The sequence below is a fragment of the Callithrix jacchus genome, chromosome 8 (genome assembly GCF_049354715.1).
Source record: "Callithrix jacchus isolate 240 chromosome 8, calJac240_pri, whole genome shotgun sequence".
NCBI lineage: Eukaryota > Metazoa > Chordata > Mammalia > Primates > Cebidae > Callithrix > Callithrix jacchus.
The window spans coordinates 38,750,467-38,774,682 of NC_133509.1; the positions used below are offsets into that span (position 1 = coordinate 38,750,467).

Sequence of the window (24,216 nt, forward strand, 5' to 3'; positions counted from 1 at the left end):
TTAGGCAATTTGTTTTCACAATCACCTGCCTTGGAGTATCTCTTATCACCTTGTGGAGCAATCAATCATCCATTAGTTGGATGAGGAATTTTATCGCCCACTGTGCTGTGAACTCCTTGAGGGCAGGGACCAAGATTTATTTATCTGTGCAACTATAGCCAGGGACTGAAACAGTAAATGTTCATTGCTTGAATGCATGGCTCTCAGTCTTGACATTTTATTGACATGCATTCACACTCATGTCAGAAACAGTAGTAACCAGAGCTGTCATGTCCTCCAAACAGGGGCCTGAACGCTCCCACCTAGGCATGGTTGCCACATCACCCACCAGGCTGCTTTGTCACTTTTTTTTTCTTTTTTTAAAAATTGTTTTCAAAGTAATATAGGTACAATTATTTAAAAAGTCAAATCAGACTGAGCATGGTGGCGCATGCCTGTAATCTCAGCACTTTGGAGGCCAACGTGGGAGGTTCACTTGAGGCTAGGAATTTGAGGCTGCAGTGAGCTATGATCATGCTACTGCACTCCAGCCTGGGTGATACAGCAAGACCCTGTCTCAAAAAAATACAGAAAATAAAAGTCATTTTATGAGGAAGGCTTACAACAAAATACAGCATCCCCTGGCCCACCTCTGATGCAAGCTCCTTACAAGCAGAATACTTTAAACTATTTTAGCTGTTTCAATCAATAATTACATCTCTATATTTAAATTACATTCTTACAATGTTAATTCTTGATTTTATTTGCTTTTAACTTACTACTATGAAAGGTGAAAACTTAGCTTTCTTTCCCATTCATTTTTCCTTCCACCTTCCAATTTGCTTCTGTTTCAACATTTGGTTAAATCAAACTTGAGCAATGACATTACTATGATTTAGCCATCATTCCTAGCTGAGTGATGTGTTCTATAATTTTTATGCCTGCATTTTGTTTATTATTCATCTTGTTTTCCCAGGAAGTTAAACACTATTTTTTAATCTTCTGGTTAGTTTTTTATCTGTCTAGTGCCAATTCACTCCTAAAGTTTCTAGCAGAATATAAAGTTCTTCTCAATAGATTCAAAAACATTAATTAACTGCTTCCATTTTTTTTTTCTTGGTGCCATCTCTGGCAGCCCTCTGTCCCCCAACTCAAATCTGGGCATGTTTCTCTTGATGCCTGATACAGGCAGTCATTCTGGGTCCTCCCTTCATTCTTTACCCCTTCTCTCCTGTGTCCATCTCCTGTTTCTTGGATCTCATGACTCCTCTTTTTTAATTTAGTCCTGGGTTCAGTGGAGCACCTGGTCCAGCACAGGAATCAGCAAACTGCCTTAAAGAACCAGAGAGTAAAGGAGAAAGAGGCAAAATAGAGAATATTGTGTAGGTACTTATATAACCACATAAGGTGTAACCACTTAAAAATGTAAACACAAAAACAGGTGGCAGGCCAGATTTGGCCTGGGGGCCTCAGTTGGGTGCCTCCTGAGTAAGCAGCTATCTCAGGAAGAGGACATAATAGAGTCAGTTTTAGGGATCTGACATGTCATACAATGACTTTATTCCAACATACTTGATGGATGGTTTGCCTGTGTCCAGAGCTCTATGTTGGAAATCATTTGCCTTTAGAATTCAAAGGCAGGCCATCACTGTTTTTGAGAATTCAGTGTTGCTATTTAGAAACTAGTATACGTTGGTAAGGGCCTGTTTTTTCTCTCTGGAAGCTTTTGAGATTTTTGCTTCATGACTCGACTCCAGGAATGGCCATAAGACTTGGATTTTTCACTGCCTTAGTCCCTTTAGCACCCAGGAGGGCTTGTGGGGGTGGTGGGGACCCAAGGCAGAGGAAACAGAGAGAAGCATCTGGGCCTGAGATGCTGCCAGGGAAGGGAAGACATCCCAGGTGAGGCAGAGAGCTAGGACCATGGAGATGGGGAGGACAGGGTGAAGTCAAGAGGAAAAATTGCTTCTTGAGTGTGGACAAGATGCGTAGGGCCCATGGGGAAGCCAGCTTTTCTGGAAGTTTTAGATTCTTTGAGCTTAAGAGAGGCTACCCTCCAGGTGGAGGGGCCCCAGAAAGCTGAGGAACCCATGACAGGCAGACTGGCTGCAGGCCAAGTGACTCGTGAGAGAATGGACTTGCCCTACTGCACTCCTGTCATGTGCCCCATGACTCCCTGAACCACTGGTCAGCTGCTCTTGGCCCTTGACCAGCCTTGATTCCACCTGTGTGCTGTCTCGGCACCTAATCACCACCAATCTTCACCCTCTTCACAGACCTCAGCCACCCTAATTGGGTTATGACAATTAGGCAGAGATGTTTTTTACATAGACTTTGTTTTTTCACAACACAACAGAAAACAAAACAAAACACTAAGAATGGGTAGAAACAGGTCTCCTCACCCATCCCTGAGTCTCAGCCCTTCACTGACCTACCTCCCAGGGTGAGAAGAAAGCCTGGGTAGGGCTGGTTGGTAGCAGCCCTTGTGCTTACCATGCTTGCTGGTCTCAGGATGAGCTATCCATCATTCTGGGCACAATGCTCTCTTTGTCCAAGAATTTACTCCTATCTCAATCATTCTCCCTCTCATATTTCCTAATCTTTCCTCTTAAGATTACAGTGGTCATAGTCACTCACTTGCAAATAATAAGAAAAGACGGCTTCTTCATAAAGGCACTAAGTAAGGGAATTTTCCTGATTTCAACTTAAAAACTGAAAGTGACTTTTTTTTTAATGAGGGGAGTTTTCTGGAACGGTGAAAAGCACAGTCAATATAGAGTCATGAGAAACTTGATGGGGCTACGTTCTCAGAAATGCATTGTTAGGAGATTTTACCATGTGCGAACATCATACGGTGTACTTATACAAACCTAGATGGTCAAGTCCACTACACACCTAGGATATATGGTAGAGCCTTTTGCTCCTAGGCTACAAACCTGTACCACGTGTTACTGTACTGAATACTGTAGGCACCTGTAACACAATGGTATTTGAATATCTAAACATGTATAATGTACAGTAAAAATGCAGTATAAGAGATAAAAAATGGCCCACTTGTCTAAGGCACTTACCATGAATAGAGCTTGTAGGGCTGGAAGTTGTTCGGGTGAGTCAGTGAGTTAGTAGAGAGTAAATGTGGAGGCCCAGGACATGACTATACACTACTGTAGACTTTATCAACATTGTATATCTAGACTACATTAATCTTATAAAAACACTTTTGTTTCTTCAATGATAAATTACCCTCAGCTTACTGAAACTTTTTTACTTTATAAACTTCAAATTAAAAAAATTTTTTTGACTTTTGTAATAACACTTAGCTTAAAACACAAGCATATTGTATAGCTGTACAAACATTATTTTTTCCTTTATGTCTTTATTCTATAAGATTTTTTCTATTAATCTTTTTTAACTCTTTAAACTTTTTTGTTAAAAACTAAGAAAAACACACACTTAGCCTCTGCCTACAAACGGTCAGCATCATCAAGACATCGTCAGGTGCAAGAAATTTTCAGCTCCACTGTAAGCTTAGGGACCACTGTCACATCCAAAATATCATTATGTGGCACCTGACTGTATAATTTTATACCTGAAAAGAAGTAAGGATAAATAATTTTTTATAATATAAACCAAGAAAGTAAATAAAGATAGACAAAATCCTGGCTGATGGGGAATACCAATTATTAAGGGTGATTTGGGGCTAATTTAAAACTGGGTTAAAAACTTGTTAAATGTGAATCTAAATGGTGGGCACTTCCTTTTCTAGAAGCTTCCTGAATGGGCTCCCTCTGCTTGAAACTAGAGGGAGTAAGGAATTCTGAGGCCAACATACGATTTCTTATTTTTAGCTCTAAGATGCACAAGGAATCCTCAATTAAATTTCAATCTAATTCCTTCAGAAATAGATTCACATTATATTTAATATCACACCACTCCTCAATAATAATTTTTTTTGGAACAACAGACTAATGGTGGTGGTGGCAGACCAATACCTCCTAAAAGCTAACAATCCTGTTATAACAGACTTTTAAATGTCCTTATTTCCCCCTCTAATTTAAAACGTAATAAAAACACAAAATTGGCCGGGCTCGGTGGCTCAAGCCTGTAATCCCAGCACTTTGGGAGGCCGAGGTGGGTGGATCACGAGGTCAACAGACCAAGACCACCCTGGTCAACATGGTGAAACCGTCTCTACTAGAAATTAGAAAAAATTAGCTGGGCATGGTGGCGCGTGCCTGTAATCCCAGCTACTCAGGAGGCTGAGGCAGGAGAATTGCCTGAACCCAGGGGGCGGAGGTTGCGGTGAGCCGAGATCGCACCATTGCACTCCAGCCTGGGTAACAAGAGCGAAACTCCGTCTCAAAAAAACAAACAAACAAACAAACACAAAATTAGTATAGGTAAATGAAAATGTGGGAAGCAAACATCATTCAAATCTGGGATGGAGGTCAAGGACAGAGGAAGGGTCAGAGAGGGCACATGGGTTAGAGCTGCTCGGTTGCCCCCATGCCGGCCAGCGAGCAGCAGCAATGTTGCATGACAGCCAAGATGGCTAAGTCCACAAGCTCACCCACGGGTCTGCTTAGACTGGGAGGCTGCAGAGCCCTTGGCCAGTCTGTAGACCTCATATTTATAAGTTTATTAACTACTCTGACCCTCTGTTCATGGAAAGGAGGCCCGCAAAGGCAAGCCAGGTGGGCTCAGAGCAGGAGGTGGTGATGAGGGTGGGGGGCACCAGAGAAAGTAGGGGCTGAGGCTGGGACAGGGGGTGAACCGAGCAGAAGGCTGGATCACCCCAGGTAGGGGACTAGGAGGAGCTGGTGAGGGGGGGTCACAGAGGAATGCTCTAGGGGGAAGAGAAACACAGGGAATTGATAGAAGAGTAAGTTTCAAGGGGGAGGATGGACGGGCCTGGGACAACCTTGTGGGAGGATGAGCTGGGGAACAGGCATGGTAGCTCACTTGGCTGTTGCTTATAAAAGTGAATTACCAGCTGAAAGCTGCATGTACTCACTGAAGACAAATTTGAAGACTACAAAGAAGACAATTAAAATTACCTATACACTCAGCACAAAGTGGTTTATTTTGTCTGAGCATTAACAAAAAATCTCAACTGTTTATATGTATGAATGCGAGGGGAGATTTCTCCCCTTCTCCATATACAAAGGCATATATGTATGGGGTGTGTGTGTGTGTGTGTGTGTGTGTGTGTGTGTATGCACATTTACGTATATATGTACATATAGCAAAACAGGGATCACGGATTACTGCGCCTTCTTTGACAATGTTATAATGTGAACATTTCCATCTAACATCAAATGTTCTTCAACTTAACTTTCCTTAACAATATTCTGAATAATATCCCACTGTGTGGAAATGTCATTATGTATTTAATAATTCCATAAATATTTGACTAAATATTGAAGTTGTTTATTTAGGTTTGTTTCTGCCCCCGCCCCAGGCAGTTTTAAAAAGCAAAAATCTGCCATTTACTTTGTGATGGGGATAATTTAATCTCTCTGCATCTGTTTCTTCATCCGTAAACTGGGAAAGATAATACCTACTTTATCCATGTCATGGTTTTGATATGAGAACATGTGTGGAGGAGTTTTCATCGTTTGATGACTTCACAGTCTTTTAACTTTAAGTGACTTGGTGGCTGTGAAGGCCACCAGCAGAGTTGGGAAAAAGTGAGAGAAAGGTGATGGCCTGGATGACTCCTAAATAGTGAAGAGGAGGGGTCCAGGGTCTTTGGAAGACAGAATTATTGCTCAGGAGAGAAGACTGGGCTGGAGTACAACTTTGGGAACCTTTAGCTTTCCCAAAGCTTATAGCTTGTTAAAAGAATGGATGGTCTTTTCTAAAATAAAGTGTTTGTCAGAAAAAAAGCAAGGCAAGAGCTATATCTTAGGGGATGCAGGAGTAGCAGTTGAGGAAGAGTACAGGGAAACCACGATTATACACAGAGAAGTTAAAAAGAGAAATAGAGTCACAAAAATTCAGGTTTGATGCCTACCAGATACTGCTATGGGCTCTCTAAAAGCTGACCCTATATAAATTTAGCCCTGCCTGCCTTGTTTGACTCAGAAAATTATGAAGTTAAATCCTAAAGGTAGAGAGGATGAACAAACATCCAGTTTCTTTACAATAAAACAAAAATCAATCTAAAGAAGGATAAAGCGTAACTGGAGAACTAGTGGCCAATAAACCTTTTCTTGAAGATAGGACCTATTCAAGCTCCAAGTAACTTGTCACTGGGCATCTGTAAAACCTAACAAATGCCTCTCAAGTATTTAAAAAAATGTACTAATCTTCTGAGGGTTTTGGGGAGGGCTCTTCTGAATGAGAAAGATGAGTGGGCCTGACCCAAGAGAAGGAGGCCCCTGGGCAACGTGCTGGTGTGGGCCTGTGCTTATCTGACCTGTGGGCAAATGGGCCCAGGATGGAGAAACCTAAGAAAGGAAACACAAGTGATGGGAGGGAGTGGCAAGAACACAGTAGAAAGGTGTCAGAAGGAAAAAGAGCAAAAGTCCTTTTAGTATCTCCTTTTAATAGTTCTGATCCTTTTTTTTTTCTTTGTATTACCTATGTTTTAGGGGAAACACAGAGAAGCCAGGGGGTCTGGCCTCCAGTTCTGGTTCTAACACTGCCTGGCAGTGGAACAAATGTTTTTAGCATCCCAGGTCAACATTTCAGAAATGGGACTCCTGTTCTTTTTAAACCCTCCTCTCTCCCTAAATAAAGCTCTCACATCTTTTTCGAATTGCTTTTGGACTGCCTTCTTGGAAGAGTGCAGTCTTTTCTTAGGGCTCAATCTAATTTTCTTCTTTGTACTGTTTTCATGTAGTCCACCAAGAGCTTGCACTTCTTTGGTCAGAAAATAATGTTACTGACAAGCAATAACTAAGCGACAACACTGGAAACCCAAACCTGAGTCATCCAGCTCCGAATGTCAAGTTCTTTTCACTCTGCTGCACTCTTGCCTTTTGAGTTTTTTTCTCCTCAAGTCCTGCTGGTCACCATGTCCTGGGGATTGTATATCAGAAATGAATCTAAATGCTGGGGTGAAAAAAGGGCTTAGAACCCAGCTTAAGCACACTCTGAAAAATGGTGCACTTGTTTTTGGTATCTCTCTTAACTCTTCAAACCTTCTTCTCTCCTCTCTCACCATGCCCGTGTGATCCAGAAGAAGCCTACAGCTGCAGTGTCCTTCTAGGGCTTTCTCCCTAGCAGTGGCTTTGTGCTGATTCTCCCAACTTCCCTCCTAAATAGCCCTTTACCATCCCCTGATCTGGAGCTGGTGTCAGCCAGTCCTTGCCTATGTTATTATTGGGCTAATGCAGGGAGTGTTTGCAGCTTACAACAAGCTTTTGTGGAGGCAGAATGACCTCACCTAAGGGTGAGGGAGTCTAAGGGTCAGGGTTCTGGGCACCGTGGGAGCTCTGTGAGGGATGCATAGCAGCCTGGTGGCATCCATGATTCTAATTACATGGTCTACCTAGTGCAAGAGAAGAGTCTCTGGAGTTAGACTGGCTTCATTTCTACTGATCAGCTGTGCAATCCTGACCAGGTTATGTAACCTCTCTGTGTTTTGGTTTTCTGTTCTATAAATTGGGGCTATTACAGCTTATACAGCCCAGAAGGCTAGTATAAGGATTAACTACCATATAAGCAATTAACTCAGTCTCTAATACATTGTAAATGCTTGATTAATATAGGAGAAATAAAAAAGTAAAACATTATTATACTTTTATGTTCAGTACCAGCCCTCTGGGGTTGACCTTGGTCTAGCAAGGATCATGTCATCTTATTTCTCATCTTGTTTTGGCACAACTTCATTTTTTTTTTTTTGGAGTCAGAGTCTCTCTTTCACCCAGGCTGAAGTGCAGTGGTGTGATCTCAGCTCACTACAACCTCTGCCTCCCAGGTTCAAGCAATTCTCGTGCCTTGGCCTCCTGTGTACCTAGGATTACAGACATGCACCACCATGCCAAAGTAACTTTTGTATTTTTAGTAGAGATGGGGTTTTGCCATGTTGGCCAGGCTGGTCTTGAACTTGTGATGTCAGGTGATCCACCCAGCTCAGCCTCCCAAAGTGCTGGGACTACACGCACGAGCCACTGTAATCCAGTCTACAACTTCTTAAACCCCTGGTTTCTCTTACCCAGTAACTCCCAATCCCAGTCTTCCCATCCTCACTTTCTCAATCTTATCCAAAGGAAACCAAGGAGCCAGGACTCAATTGTGGCAGGAAAGAGCTGCCACAGAGGCCTGCTGGGCAGATGGCCCCCCTCACCTCCCTCCTGTATTTGACTCCGTATTTGCCAACCTTCCCAGCGTAACCCACAGGCTCCAAATCAGGAGCGTGGGATGTGTGTGCTCACTAGCAACAGCTCCTTCCAGAATCTTCTCCCTCATGTGAAACTGGATGCTTCTACTACAAAAATATAAACTGAAGTCTCCATGAAGCTACGTATGGCTAACATGCTTCTTGTCATGGCCAGAATACTTTCCCAGAAAGCATATTTTACTTCTGAAACACAACCTAGAAGCCAGTGGCTGTCCCTGTGGTTTTTCAGCAGTTTAAAGCAATATTGAATACCACCAAGCGTCTCCTTTTTTTCCCGGAGAACTCAGTTACAAAATATTGGTTTCTATTAGGGTGTGTCTAGCACTTTCTGTGCTGCCAAGCCTTCCATTTTTATAGCCTGCACACTGGTAGATTTTCCATGAACAGGCTCAAATTTGTTCCCAGGCAGGGATCTTTATGAAACCCAATATGAATGAAGATTGTTCTAAAGCAGACTCAGAATTTGTTCCAGGCTGTTGCCCAAAAAGAGCATTTCTGATATGTAATACAATAAAAATTTTCTAGCACACCTTAACATATATGTATGGGAAGGGGGAAGTTATTTGCTCTCCTTACATGATTTTTTGGATTGGATTTTTAGAGGAAACTTGTCTTTTAAATTCCTCTTCTCTGTCCTTTTATTTCTATATTTGTATAGAATACAGCCCAAACATCCACCTACGCAGGCATTTTACATAAAGAGTTGGAAGCCAAGTGACTGGAAAACAAAACAAAGTTATTTATGTAGTGTCTTTATAGAGATTTACATGTGAATTCGAATGGGAGCCAAGGGTAATGCTGGAGGGAAATAAACCAGTTAGGGAACCGTGCTAATGGGAAGTGTGACCATAATTTAGCTTTGTTGACAAATAAAAAGGCAAGTGCTGTATTTTTTAAAAGAAAAATAACATAGAAAATAGAGCTTTCCATGTATATATTCATAAAAATTCGATCTTTACCTCAGGAAGCCCTTCCACTAGAACTCCAAATCACATTGCTCCATGCTCCAAATACTGCACTATTTACTGCCGGTGCTGCCCAGTTTCACAGATCCAGTTTGGGGTGGGTTTTCTCTCCCCAACATGGCTATAGACCCCTGGAAGGCAGGACCACATCTAAGTGCATGTCTGTATACCATCAGCACTACTCTGAATACAAATCAGCTGATCAGCTGGCATTTACTGGACTGTGTGGATTTAACAGTTGGATTCAGAGCTATGAGGTCTAGAATGGCCACTTCCATCTGGCAACCAAAACTGTCTGAAAGAGGTCTAGACAAAGTTTGCAGTTCAACAACTACCCCCGACATCTGCTGGTAGACAGGCCTGCCATCCCTAGTAAACAGCCCTAAAGATCAGTGATGACCACTGCCATGTGCTACATGGACTCCCCTTCAGGACTGAGGAACTTCCTCTACAAGCGGCTGGGAGTGCTACCTGCAGAAGCCCTCAGCTGGAGAGAACAGCCTCACCCAAGGTCATACTTTGTTCCTTGTGATGGCTTGCCTTTAATGACTGCTCATTTTGGGGGTGTAAAGATATAAAGGCCTGGCCTCTCACCCCCAACTCAGAACCGTTCTGATGAGCCTTTCTAGCTCCAGAGCTGCTGTGGGCTCAGCTGAAGCTGTTGGGTCTATGCAGTAGTTCAGCTTCTCTGCCCAGTCCCACTCCCTTCCCTTCCCCTTTTCTTCCCTTGCCTTCTACAGGTATTAATTCCAAGAGAAGTTCTAAATAAACATTGTGCATGCTACTGACTTTCATCTGTTTCCTATCGAATCAACCCACAACACCGTCCACCCACCCAGCCAGCAACTTGCCACTATGCTTAGGGGACAAGCATAGTGGCATGGGTGGCATGGGCTGACACAGATGAAAAAGACCCAGTCCTTTCCCTTAGGAAGCTAACTAACAGTCCACCACAGGAATAAACAGAAAGTATGCAAGAGAAAGGGCTGGTGTCAAGGGAGATGTGGCTGGGGATGTGATGCGAGGCAAGGGAGGTGAGGAGTCTTCATGCACTGCCTTAGGCTGTGGTCATCAGTAACATATCCTGTCTCCCTATCCAATGTCAAACCCCGGAGGACAGAGTGAACTGTATTCTTATATCTCTTTGCATTTCCCATAATTCCTAACACAGAGTCCCAGACAGTACAAGAAATCTTAAAACACTGAACAAAACAAAACACTGAAGGAAAGCCTTGGCAGTTCTACTTTATAGGACAGGTTTCTGGCTGCTGGTCTGACCTTTTTGGACAAAGTTCTCAGGAGGTTCCTCAAGATGCTCATTCACTTACTATGTCCATAACATCTCAGGAACATGAGGAAGCACAAGACAAGGTCCTGACTCCCAAAGCAGCTACAGCTCACTCTGTACATGAGGCAGACATCCGTGTAAATTTCAACAAACAGGAATAAGAAATGGGAATATGACTAATAGCCAAATGGCACATCATTCCCAGGCTGTCCTTGCCCTCAGCAGACCAGCCTATTTATCTTCAACCCGTCAGTAGACAAAGATTACTAAAGAGCCTCTGCAAGGAACCTAGTAATGAGAATCAGTAAACCCTCAAACCTCATGGTGCCTCAAAACCAATGCACCTGTAGAACTTACTGTCTAAAGGGGAAAAGAACCTTTACTCCAAACATCACTGCTAAGTGCCTGAAGAGGGAGCATCTGTGGGGTCGGGGAGCCTGTCTCTTGAATTTCTCTGCCTCCAGAGAACGTTACCCAACACAACATGCCACTGTCTCCATCAACTCTCCTTCTCCTTTCCCTGCTTTTGTACAATCTGTCACCAACTTCTGTTGTTGATTTCTCTGAAATACCATTTGCACCCTCCCTCTTCTGTCTCGCCTTAGTGCCACCACCTTCTCTGATGCTGTAGCCACACCCTGGGATTTGAGGTGCCAAGTCCAGGCAAACCGTGCATCTCTCCATCTCTGCCAGATGTACATTCTGAAAACTCAGCTTTCATTGGGTCATATCTCTTCTCAAGAATTATGGGGACTCCCGAGGCCCTGCCAAGACCAACTTAAAATTGTTCCTCCCTACACACCCCTACCTGTATCTCCCAGGACTTCCCAGTAGGTGTCCTCTATTCTAGCTGACTTCCTGTTTGTGCCTTTTCTCAAGCTGTATGACTCCTGGAATGTCTTTCCTCTTCACCTGCCACTTCCTCAATAGGATCCTGTTGAATCCTACCCATTCCTTCACTTGGTTCACATGGGCCAAGCTGAGCCATAGGAGAGGAGAAAGACAGGAAGGGCAGAGTTAGGGGCCTGGTGTTTTCCCAGTCCTGTTTTTCTCTTGTGGTTCCCCTACCATATTCTGACTCCATCACATGGAAATGCTTTTCTGCAGCACCGACCCAGACACAAGGACACCATCAGCTTGATTGCCCTGGACCATCTAGTTGTGGGAGGAAGGAGCTCATCTGCCCTCAGCTGGGTAGGCTGTCTTGATCTTCTAAGACAGAAAGGGAAAAAACTGATGTCGTTAATGTTTACTCCCCTGTTGCTTCTTAGGAAAGACTCAATCACTCCCAAGTGAATGCACCTTGCTCTAGGATTTCTGGGAGATGGATGGTGGGTTTGCCAAAGGAAAGACTGCCAAGTTGGGTCTCTGGAAAGAATCCAGTGTTCCATAAATCCTGCCTTTTTCTTAATCATAGAAAGATCCATAAAATGACAGAAAGGCAGAGGAGAGTGCGGGCAGCAGAATGACTTAGAAGCATCATTCTGTGCTTCCTGAAAAACAGAATATGCAGATGGAGACAAACCTCATCCTTCACCCCACCCTCCACTGCAGCATGTTGCTCTATGAGAGATCTGCTCTGCATGCAGGAAGTTGGGGGGACTTTGGAAGAGTCTCTTGAAAAGAGTACAGTAAAAAGTGAGTTGTCTTTGAAGATTACCTTATTCCTCTTCCAACAGGTGAAGAGAAAGATGACCATGATGGGCAAAAGTGGCAGGAAGGAAGGTGAGCACCTCCTACTCTTCCTGCCACCTTGAAGGGAAAAGGTTTACCAATGGGATAGGAAAGGGTGAGGCCAGGGGATTGCCTCCTCTTCTTCCACTTGAAGCACCATGAAAGAAGAAACGCTTTCATCTCCATGTTAGCAGGTGGATTGAGTGAGGGGTTCTCTGTTTTTTATAACTTTCCCTAGAGGTGGAGGAGAGGCTGGTGAAAGCAGCAGGTTGGAATGTCCCCATCTCCATGCCTTGTGCTGGAAGATGGATGAAGATGAGAAGTAAACTAAAAATACCTCCTCAAACACACATACACACCCCAGAGAAAATAACAAGAGACTGAAAAGGAGAAAATTCAAAACAAATCTCTTTAGGCAATTATATCAACGTGATAACAATAGCAACACTACTTGTTTTATACATGCATTTATATTTTAAAACACTGGGGTTCATTATTTAGCAGTATTCTTACAACAAATAATCCAATCAGGTAATAACCAAAATAACAGCTAAATGATTACTTAAAGGTGTTCCTGGTAATCATTTAGTAAATGATAATGATTACTAGGAACACCTATCATGTATTATTATACTGAATCTTCATAAGCCCTGTGGTACTATTGTTATCCCCATTTTACAGAGTGGGAAACTGAGGTTGGAGAGGTCAACTAACTTGCCCATGAGGTGGAAACTGAAACCCAGGTCTGTCCAGTTCCAGAATCCAGACTTTTAACGTTATAAGGTCCATCTTATGGCAGGGATTTTTCACAAATTCAGGAAATGTAAAGGCACGGACGAGGAAGCAGCCTTTATGTCTCAACTCCCTGTGAGGGAGGTACCACACATATAAATATTCCAAGAGGTCCCACTCACTCTTCTGTATTTCTCAGTGATACCCCTACCCCTTCAGCTTTCATAGACACAGGTCCATGGATGAATGTCAAGTTTCTTGTAGGGACAAAGGTCAGCCTCTATGAAGAAGATACCTGTCATCTAACCTATATCTGAATCTACAACAACGGTTTCCATTTGACAGGATGCAGCCCTAGCAAGGTGGTGAATTAACATCCAACTTTGTAGCACTATCATACAGGATAATACTTTAAAATGGAATATAATGAGTAAGACGGAATGCCATTTAGTAGAATGGCTTGTGACATTAAAATACATGTTCAACTTGTGAGATTCAAGCACACTCAGAAAGAAGAAACAATTGCAAAAAACAGTAAGGCACAAACAAATGGTGACAGCTCACCAGAATTGGCTGCTCTATTCTTCGTGAGGCCCATCTGACCTTAGTGATGTTTGCTGTCAGCTATGCAGAGGCCTTCTGACACAAACTGACTGTGAATATCACAGGGATATTAAACACTGGGGGAGGTTGGAGAGAGAAGACAACAGGGTGTGGAAGAATTCTTTTCCTTCCCTTTTACCCAAGTACCAGGGATTCTGAAGATTCTCTTCCCTTCCCAGCTTCTCCTCCCTCCTCTTTTTCTAAGCCTTCTTATCCTCCTCCCCCTTTTTCTTCAGCCCCTTAACTTCAACCAGAAGAGATGGAGGGTTGGGCAGGGTAGCACAGAGAATGTTGTTCTTGGAATTTTGAACGGGTTCAGTGTCAGTGTTAAGGTCCCCCTCCCGCTTGCGCTCTGTAAATAGATACACACAAAACACCTACTGGAACTTTTAAATGATGAGAGGAGATCCACAAGCCACCTGTGAGGAAAAATCTCCGCACTTTATAGTCACAGAAACATACAGTCATGCAAAGGGCTCATGTTTATGAATTATAGTCACACATACCTACGCAAAGCAGGTGGCTTTTGCACATACACAGGAATCCTCAAATACAGGCATCTTGGCATTTCCTTTCCACCAGCCTCGCCCCTTCCCAACACCCAAAGGGGCAGGCCACTGCCACACTCTCTGAAGTCTGATGCAGGGTGAAGGGCATCACTGGGCCCTGGCTACTCCCTGGCTGAGACGTGGGCAAGCCAGTTACTCTCTGGGAATCTCTGTAAAATGAAAATAACTGCCTGGCCAGGGGCTGTGAGGATGAAGGTTAATAATATATGTAGGGCGCTGTCCTGCTTGGTTCCGGAATTTCCTTTTCCTACACCCAAGCCCGGACTGATGGTGCCTTCTGTCACTTGGTCCCCACCACCAGGATTCTAGTCTGACACTGGGAAGAGTAGGGGCTTAACCCAGGGCTGTGGTCTGTCCGTGAGGGCAGGGGTCCCAGCCTGCAGGTCACGGGTCTTGCAGGCCCAGGGCTAACCTTAGGAGCTGCACGGGCGCCGGGAGCCGTGGGCATGTGCAGAGTGCGAGCCGGTCCCAGGTGCGTAGGCCCGTGGGTTGGGGGCGGAGCGGACCGGTGGAGGTGGGCAGAGCCTGGCGGCAAGTCGACCCACGGCTGTGGGTGGCTTCCTCCTGTTGCTCAGTATCGGGGAGAGGCGGGGGAAGACATTCTTTTTTTTTTCTTCCCTAAGTAAGCATCCACCTATTGCTTTAATAACTATCGATTGTGAAAAGCTGGCGGGGCTCTTAAAGGAGAAGCCGGGCTCCGCGCGCCGCCGCGTCTGTGTTCGGGTTAGCAGTCCGCGGGGCCTTCTCTGCCGGCTGCGCTGCAGCGATGGGCTAGCGCCTCTACACTGGCTCGCCTAGCAGCCTCGGGAACCGCAGCCACAAGCTGTGGTTTGACCCCTGCTCCATCCCCTGGCGAGGCCTTTTCTGCCCAGAGCCCCCAGTCACGTTCTCGGACCAGTCACCTGCTCCGCAGCGCAGTCCTGGCGCCCCAGGTTCGAGGACCCGGCCCGCACTCGAAAAGTTATTTCAAAAGGCAGATGTGTTGCAACCCTCTCTGCAGCAAACTACAGGACACGGATTCCCGAACCCTTCCCCACCCCCACCCAGCCCGGGCAACTGGAGCCCGCCGCAGGAGACTGGCAGCAAGGAGAGCCACCCCCAAATGCACCTTCTCTCCCTCCCGCGCGTCCAAGTGCAATGAGGTGGAGGGAAGCCCCAAAGCAAACTCACGGTGCGGAGTAATCCCCAGTCCCGGTTGGGGTCGGGCTGCTGGGGATCGGCTTCCAGATTTTCTGCCCCAGCCCACCCGGCTGGGCCCCTAGGTACCTGCGGCAGTCACTGGCTCTCCCTCGCTCTGCTCCCCGGAATCCGAATCCATGCTGCGGGCTTCTGGTTGGGCGTCCACGGCCACCCGCCCGTCTGCGGGGCGCTAGGGCAGCCGCGGCGCACTCAGTGCCGACCGGTGGGCGGCTGGAGCCCGGGCGGCTAGGGTTGGTCGGTGCGCGGCGGCCGCGGCCAGGGGGCGGCTCCGTAGAAGCGAGCGCCGCCCGTGCCCAGCTCCCCGTGCCCGCCGGCCGGCCGGTGCCTGCGCGCGAGGCGAGCGCGGGGCGGAGGGTGGGGCGCGCCGGGAGAGATCTGGGAGGAGGGAGAGGAGGAGCGAGCGCGGAGGAGCCCAAGCGCCCGGCGCCCGGCGGGCTCCAGGCTGGGGTTAAATACCCCGGGGGGCAGCGCCCTGCCTCCCTACTCTTGCCCGGCGCCTGAGCCCACGGACATGCAGAACGCGGCGAAGTTGTGCTAGTCGGCTACTCCCAGCTCCTCCTTCCCTAGGGTGAGACCGAGTTTCTAAGATTCATAGGTGAAAAAGCGCTTCAAATCGCGCAGGAAAGGAGAGGTTCCGAGTGTTCGAGTTCTGGTGTTGCCAGGGTTCGAGTCCAACTCCTCAGCTCAGAGACCTGTGTTTGTCTGTTTCCTCACTAGGAAAATGAGGGAAGGCGGGAGGGTGGGGGGGTGACAGTTTCCTTCTTGTAGGACTGTTGTGGGAAGTAGTATGGCAAGGCTTGTGCGGGACTGAGCGCAGGGCCTGGCACCTGACGACGAAGTAAACACACAGGCAGGTAATGCTAACTCTGGCTGTTTGAGTTGTCTCCCGGAGTTGGCAGGGAGGTGGGGTAAGCGGTAGTGAAGCTAAACTTCCATAACAGCTTCCTTTCAAAAAAAAAAAAAAAAAAGCGATTTTCTGATTAAGAGCCCAGAGGAATGCACAGAACAGTAAGGCCTTTTTTGTTAATTCTTGGTTATCTGTATGCTCTTATTGTCTCGTCTCCCCATTATAGGTTCCAATACTCAGAAAGCCTCAAGCTGGGTTCTCTGCATGTAAAGTCTGCCCAGAGAATGCAAATTATTGGCCAGAGCAAAAGAAAATCAAGAAGAAAAAGTCTACTAAAAAGCGCCATTTACTGAACATTTCGTATGTGTCCTCATCTAATCTGTACAATGACCCAGTGAAGAATTTAGGTAAACCATTTGAAAATAATTTTTGGAAGTAGAAAATGGTTGAAATTTGGCAAATTCATAGGATTCAACTTAATTTCATTCCCATTTGACAGATGGGAAAACAGTCTCAGAGAGTAGATGTCATCCCTGTAGTCTCAGGTCCAGTAAGTGGGTGAGCTGGGACTTGAAACCAGGACCTTCTGATGTCCAGATCTGCTCCTGACTGCTATGGTACAGTGCCATAAGTTTTGGATCCTGGTCTACCTGAGGGCTGCCTTCTTTAGTGAAGTGTGGGCTTAACAGTGTGCAAATACTACTTTACTTTGTATTTTCAGAAAACAAAGGATGGCAAACTCATGGATCTAGTGATAAAATTTGGATGGATATTGATGACATGGTCAAAAGAGCTCCACACTGGATGTGTTTTCTTGGGCAAATGGCTTAATCTTCCTCGGTTTCCTCATGTGTTGGTGTCTCCTTCATGGGGTTGTAAATAAATGAAATAATGAGTGTGAAAGCTATTACCCAATGCATGGCACACAGTTAACGTTTGATAACTGGAAAGAACACTAATTCTTAGATCGAATGGATCCCATTTAGAAAAACAAAATATTTTAAAATTGCATTTTTTAATGAAAAGAATAAAGTAATGGCAAAGTTTAAATACAATATGATTCTCAAAAAACAAATAGCTGGGATCATTTAAAAAGTTTGCCATAGTAGCTTTGCAGTCATAAGGTAAAACAACAATGATAGCTTCACAGAACAGAGCATATGGGATTCAAAAGGCATTCAGCTTCCTCTACAGGCTGTGCCTAGATTCAATAACAGGAAATGTGAAACTTTCCCTGTTTCCTTAGACTTTCTTGCCTTGTACTTCATGGAATCTTTTTTGATTTTGTTTGTGCTTTAATGCACAGGTAGCCTGGGTTGCAGTGTGAGGGAGACAGAAAGACCACAGAGACATGTATGGATAACAGCAAAAAGGAAACAGAGAAGCTACTAGAATTTGATCAACAGTAAACAATGTGCTGAGAACACACAGTTACAACACATGTATGTTCATCAGTTATCAGGTCTTCATGAAGTATCCAGTACATTTTGACCCAGAGATAAATGCTTGGGGTGTGGGGAGGAGAAAGAACTGGTCAAGGTATCCTGAAAAGTCTTTAAGTTCTTAGCCATAATGCCTATTCATTTACCTGTTCCTATATTCATTCATAGTATATTTCTGTGAAAGGAGGCAGACATAGAATGAAAAATTTAATGTGCAATTTAGACAATAGAGAAGAGAGAGCCAAACTAAATAAGGTCTTCATTCCAATTTCCTATGATGTGCAATCTGTTGTCATGGGACAGGCAAGACAAAGGGAAATGACTACTGGCATGAGTGTGAGTTTAATGAGGAACATTAGTGGAACATACCTTATCTCTCCTCCCAGTATGGAAAAATCTATGAAAGAGAAGGAAGTCCTTAAAATAGTATCTTATGACCATCACCCCCATTAAAACAGTGAAATCTGAGGTGGTGAATCTCCTTTACAAGCAGTTAGGAAATATTTCTTGAGGGAAAAAAAAAACTCTTAAGAAAGAGAAAAGGGGAAAGGGTTTCTGTAGTTCCTCTGTATATTTTTAGAAGAATGGCATCACTTTGCAGACTTGAATCTAGAGTCTGAGGTTATAAACCACCTTTCTCAATGTTTCCACTACATCTTTTCAGCCTGGCAGCTCTTCAGACATACAAGTTTCTACCACTCATTGGTCATTTCTTAACTCCAGTGAACAAAATCACTGGCTTTTTAAGGAAATTGTCTGACTGATGGGTAAAGCATATCTATTTGTAAGGTGTCAAGAAACAGATAATAAAATAGATCCATTTCTGCTAACACAATAATACTCCTTTAATCTGAGCCAGTGCTATGACTCATCTGCCTGTCTCCTCTTGTGGGATGGAAAGGGAGCTGTCTGCAAACCTTCAGCAGTGGGAGGAGGAAGGGAGATACTTTTCACATGCTAGGGCTGCTGCTCTGCTTTGAAAAGCCACCAGCTCTAGAACAGCTGTTTTCTCTAGGCTGAAGTGGCCTTTGGTTCTTCGAAGTGAGAGGTTGGCCCTATTTTTGATAATTTGTCTCAAGGTAGACACTGGTCCCAAGGAAGCTTCTGCCCAGAGCTGAGGGAGGCTCCATGGGACAGTAGGTAAGCTGGAGAGCAGGGTCCCAGCTAGTTTGTTATCGTCTAACAGAACAAGGTGCTAGAAGACAGCCTTGAAAAAGGGAGCTTTTCCTATTTCTTTCTTGCCTATAAAAATAAGCTTTTATTATTCCCTTCTCTTATTTCAAAAGCAGTGCACATCACTGTAGAAAAATTGGAAAATACATATAAACAAAAAAGAAAATCATAATTTTAAGATTGAACTATGAGTGCAATTGGTTTTGAAAAGTTTCCTTCTGTGCATGTGTACAGTATTCTGCTTTTGTAAATTGCTCTTTCCTTTTAATGATATATTGTGAAAATCATTTTATCCTTCAATAACATGATTTTTAATAGCTGTACAATATTCTACTGGATGAGTACATCATATGTATTTAAACAATCCTCTATTGTTGAACATTTAGGTTGTTTCGGATTTTCTGCTATAATAGCATCAGTCAATATCCTTGTGTCTAAATCTTTGCACATGTCATTTATCAATGTCTGTGAACTTTCAGCAGCCTCCTTGGTTTATCTTGGGAGAGAGAAACGACAGAAAATTGCAGCTAACAGAATAATTGCTGTATATATCCCAACACTTTAAGGTTTTCAAGAATTTTCATGGGACTAATCTCCACTAGGCAGAGGGTGGGTTCTTTGAATTCATTCTTGGATTTGTCCAGCATCAGTTGAGCCCAGAAGGGATTTCTATAGGTTTAGGAGAAGAGTGCAAAGTTTTCTTCCGCACTTTCTTTGTGGGCAATGTGTCCTCTGCACAGCCCCATCCAAGTCCAGACACCTTGTAGGAGGCAGAGGGTGGATGAGGCTGGCAACTTGGGCACTCAGCTGTTTTCCTGGATTCTTAGCTTCTGCTTCCTCAGCTGCCGGCAGGGTAGCTTCCTGGGTGGTTAATGCAGTTACAGTGACTCAAAAGCACTGATCCAGAGGGAGAGAGAAATTGAGAAAGAGAAAGGGAGAAAAGCAAGAGGGAGAGAGAAGAAAACTTCATGGGCCCAACCTCTGTTGTACCCTAGCCCAACCCTATGGGGTTATTTATAAGCTCTTTAAACAGCAGCACCAGGATCTTAGGTTCAGCCCCACTGGGAGCCTCCCTGATCACATATGGTGTCTGATCTCACTTGTGGCATTCATTTTGGCTGCGGGATGTGACTCCACTGCTGTATGAGAGCTGTTCTTACAAGCATCTGCCCAGCTTGTATGTGGGTACCCTAAGTGACTGTTGAGCTCTTCCTAGTGTCTTTCCATTTTCCTGGATCCTTACACAGATCTGTGACATAGAAAAGGTCAGTATTATTCCCACTGGGGAGAAGATGGAATCAAGACCCATCAGGCTTCAGCAGCAACTAGAGTCTGTATGGTTTTCAGGAAAAAAAACAAAGAAACAACCAAGGCATGACTGGATGGATGTCCTTACATGTGCAAAGACTTAGATTCTAGACTGATGTGGGATTAAGGGTTAAAACTTATGAAAAGGGAGAATTTGGATCTTGTACCAGTTCTGGACTCCCTTTCCTTGCCCTCTCCATCCTCTGTGTGGAAAAGGGGCTGACCCCTGCAGGCTGCATTTGCCAGGGCTATATACTAGATGGTTTCTAGCTGGATACAGCCAATGGGAGGCAAAGGCAGAAAATGGGCAGATCGGGGCAGGAATAGTCTCCCCTATCCTCTGTCCCTCAATCTTGGCACCTTTGACAATGGCTATATCTCCTCAATGGCTCTGGCTTCCACCTAATGGACCCACTGTGGTTCCAGCTTTCATGAGGTGACCCCAGCCCCTAGGGTTCAGTAACAGCACCTCCTCTCTTTTGTCCCCTAGCCCAGGGTGGCAGTGACTTTCTGCTACTGCTAATGTCTAAGTTACCTCACTATCCTCTGTTTGGCTTCTCAAACCTGTGTAGCCAGTTCCCTGCATTACATGGTGTCCTTTGAAAATATGTAAAATACTTTCCTTGTTAGACCTCATTGGTACAGAAATAAAAAAATGCTTTTTAATTATTATACAACTGAATGATCATGGGCAGGGGTCTTGTAGGAGGCTGGAGTCCACGACTTTTAGGATTCCTTTGGAAATGGAGGCATGGAAAGGAAATGATGTGTTCAAGTCCTGGGAGTGGCAGAGCTGGGACTAGCACTCAAGGCTCCCAATCCCCAGACAAGCATGCTTTTCATCTGATGCACAGTCTCTTCCTGCACATCTTTAAAATTATTCTCCAATGGTTTATGTTAATCATCCTTCTGATCTATGGAAGGGAAAATTGAGTCTTCTAAATTTGTTTTTTCTTTTAATTCTCTCATGATTATGTGACAATCCAGTTCAGTAATGCTTACTCACTAATTATTTTACAGAGCAAATATTGCTCGCCAAGTATTGAGTGGAAACTTTTATTCCTCCCTTTAAAGCATTTTCTACTTAGAAAAGCTAAATACATGTTCCAATCTGGATGGTTCCATTTATGTAAGTCTCGGATTTCATAACATCTATGTCCAGTCGAGGGCTGTATAAGGGGGAAGGAATGTTTAAGCTCACCTAGTCTAACCCTATCACTTTAGATATGAAGAAATCAATCTAGAAAGATGGAGTGGTTTGCCCAGAGTGAGGAAAAACTGAGACTAGAACCCATATCTCTGTCCCTATTTTGGGATTTCCCATCATATTACCATGCTCCTTTATGACCTTTCTACTCCAGCTCAGGATGGCAGTGACTTCCTGCTGCTTGCTTTACTACATTCAGTTTTCATTTGGCTTCTACCCTCACTTCCCAAGTGTCTCTCCCTAGAAGTGATTTTTCCTCCCCTTTTATCCTGTACTATCCAGTGTTCTCATAGCCCATCTCCATCTGGAATGGAATTAACAAAAGCAGGACTTGACCAATGCCTCCTCAATTCTTCATCTCATCAAAGACTCTCTCCCCTCTCCTCCCCTCCTCTTCCCCCTCTGTCCTCTATCTCCCTCCCTTTCCCTTCCCTTTTATTGTTTTCTGGGTTTTCTTTCCATTCCTCTTTTCTATCTAGCCAACATGTTCTTTTCCACCAAGTTTTCCCTTGGCATTGTCCTTAAACTGATCCCTCCATTCTGTGTTCAAAGCAATCTGCCTGGTCAAAGCTATCAACACTTCTAAGAGAGTAATTTTCCAGGCCTAGTTGCCATAAGCCTTCACTCATTCTCTGAGGAAAGGCATAAGTTAATGTCATTCCTTAGTAGGACACCTGGGCCTCTCTTCATTACTGCCCTGGCCTCTTGACTGTGGCTGTGGGCATCTTAACACCTCAACCACTATTGCAGAGATGGGAATTCCTTTAATGGCCAAGGATATCAAATTTATTTTATTTCAAACCATTAACAGACATCATCCCATGAGAGTTTCCAATGTTTCAACAACTTTCTCCTTTGGCTGTCACCGTCAATCTTAGCTGGTTTTTAGATCTTGCCAAATTTATGTTATCTAGACATTCATGAGTGGTTAGATTTATTGAAGCTCTTTCAGGATAACATCATTATAGTATAATGTTTGAGTCACAGTGACCTCGTTCAAGTGGACTGGTCCTCCTCTAAAACAGACACATTGACACCATATTTCCAGTTAGCTTAACTGTTGTCTTCTATCCTTCCAAATTCCATGTTACTTTCTTCTAATGTGTATTTTGTCTCAGTCACATAGTTGTTGAAAACCCAGGAACTTGGTTCATCCTCCACATTCCTGTAACTCACACTTTAAATTCTCTTGATGAAATTTGTTAAGTCCAAGGATCAAATATTTGGGTTCTGTCCCAGGAAACAAGCACGTGGGACATGCGCCTTCTTTCTTACTATTGGTGATATTGCTGCAAGAGTTAAGAGGAATGAGGAGAGCTTCTGACACCAGGAATCACATCCCAACATATTCTCTTCTGATAGAGTGGAGTGTGAGGTCAGTGCAACCATTCTCAGCTCAATCACATCTTTCCAACAATTACGTCTCCATTGCACTAAAGGTGCCAACAGCCTCCCAGTTCCCCAGTCTCATAGTCTCCAAATAAGTGCCCTTATTTCTGTCTTCCTTGCTTCCATGCTGCCACCCAAAGTCCTATCAACATCTGATGCTATTTCTACCACAAGTCTCTTGATTTTATCCTTTCCCTTCCATCTCCATGGCTCCTGCCTCCCAGCTCTTTCCAGTGTCTTGATTGCTGCAATAGCACTCTCTTGGCTGTCTCCCCTTATCCAGCTTTGCCCAAATCCAGCTACACCCAAGCCAGAGTTTGAGCTTTCTCAGCCATCATAGAGCTGACCTCTTTACTATCCTGCTATGCTCCCCACTCCCAGGAGAGTCCTGAGTCCACACAGCAAGAGGTTTGTCATAGTCCAGCCATGTCCTGCATCTGCGCCATGTCAGTTTCTGCTCTCTGCCCTGCTCCTGCATGTCTTTCCTCTGGCTCTCTGTCTGCTGCAGACTCTTCCCTAGTGTGTGCACTCCTGGCCCCTCCTTCCCTCAGCTTAAGGCTCTCTTCCTGTCAGTGGATGCTTTGCTGTTATGACTGGAGGTTTTGGCTCTCTGACCTGGCCTTGGGCCCTTCTCTCTGAATTATCCTCATGTGACATTCTGGCCAGTGTGCCCTTGTGTTCCTGGAACCCACATCCTCTTAGCTTTGCCTCTGGATGAATCAATGTTGAGTAATTTCTGCTGTGTTGGAGTGAAGACACCTGGATTTTTGTTCTAGCTGTTCATGAATTTTGATGTGGGTCATTAAATAAAAGATGAGCTGCCTGTGCTAGCTCTCTTCAGATGCCAGCTCTGTGCGCCCTCAGCTCGCCACTTTGCACATGACTTCCTGCCCCTACACTCCCTTCCCTGCCAGTTTCTGAGCCAGTCCTGACCAAAGATAAAAGGCCTTTTCCCTCCAAAGATAAAAAGATAAAGGATGGGTCTTGTTTGTAATGTGGCATCCTTTGTGCTTTGGGTCCCTGCCTATCCACTGACCTGCAGTTTCCCCTTTGGCTCTGCCTCACAGAGAGTGAAAACCAGTGTGCTTGGGTTCTGCCACTGTTTTCCCATTTGCAGTCAGGTGTCCTGCTTGGGACAGTAGCCTTAACCTTCACGTTGACTCTTTTTGAGGTCTGGTCATTTCCCATTACTTGAGGTAATACTAGCAAGTCAGTTTTTATCTCTAGGGAGTTTAGCTAACACAACCTGCCATTTAGTGGACTCTTACTTTGCTTCAAAATTTACTTAGATTGAACTTTTTGAATGACCAAAAAAAAATTTTTAACTACCAGTTGCATTATAGCACCTTTAAAATATGTAACCAAGAGCCAGGGAGAAATCAGAAAGTGAAGACCCCTAAGCTATCAGAAAAGGTGTCTTTTACTCAGGAGAGTCCTGCAGGCTCTCACTCATAGTCTAGTTTTCTTCTTTACTCTAAAATTCTATCAGG

General features: G+C 44.5%; 1 protein-coding gene and 1 long non-coding RNA gene across 33 annotated transcripts in view; one reads left to right on the plus strand and one right to left on the minus strand.

Moving 5' to 3' along the window:
- The window catches only part of TNFAIP8L3 (TNF alpha induced protein 8 like 3), a 39,716-nt gene extending 24,029 nt beyond the window's left edge, over positions 1-15,687 (minus strand). For 4 of the 9 annotated variants that reach the window (XM_035259647.3, XM_035259646.3, XM_035259645.3 and 1 more), the window contains exon 1: positions 15,427-15,687. In XM_035259647.3, coding sequence (XP_035115538.1) covers positions 15,427-15,478 — 52 coding nt within the window. In that variant the 5' untranslated portion in view covers positions 15,479-15,687. Of the gene's footprint in view, positions 1-9,288; positions 9,426-14,097; positions 14,310-14,572; positions 14,725-15,426 lie in introns of all 9 variants that reach the window. The other 5 variants (XM_054239650.2, XM_054239655.2, XM_054239649.2 and 2 more) reach the window with 3 other exon arrangements.
- Positions 9,422-24,216, plus strand: part of LOC118144843 (uncharacterized) — a 236,035-nt gene continuing 221,240 nt past the window's right edge. For 15 of the 24 annotated variants that reach the window (XR_013520987.1, XR_013520985.1, XR_013521000.1 and 12 more), the window contains exons 1-2: positions 15,759-15,928; positions 16,434-16,614. This is a non-coding gene — a long non-coding RNA (uncharacterized LOC118144843). Of the gene's footprint in view, positions 11,777-12,261; positions 15,929-16,104; positions 16,215-16,433; positions 16,615-17,513; positions 17,650-24,216 lie in introns of those variants that run through there. The other 9 variants (XR_013520978.1, XR_013520977.1, XR_013520979.1 and 6 more) reach the window with 4 other exon arrangements.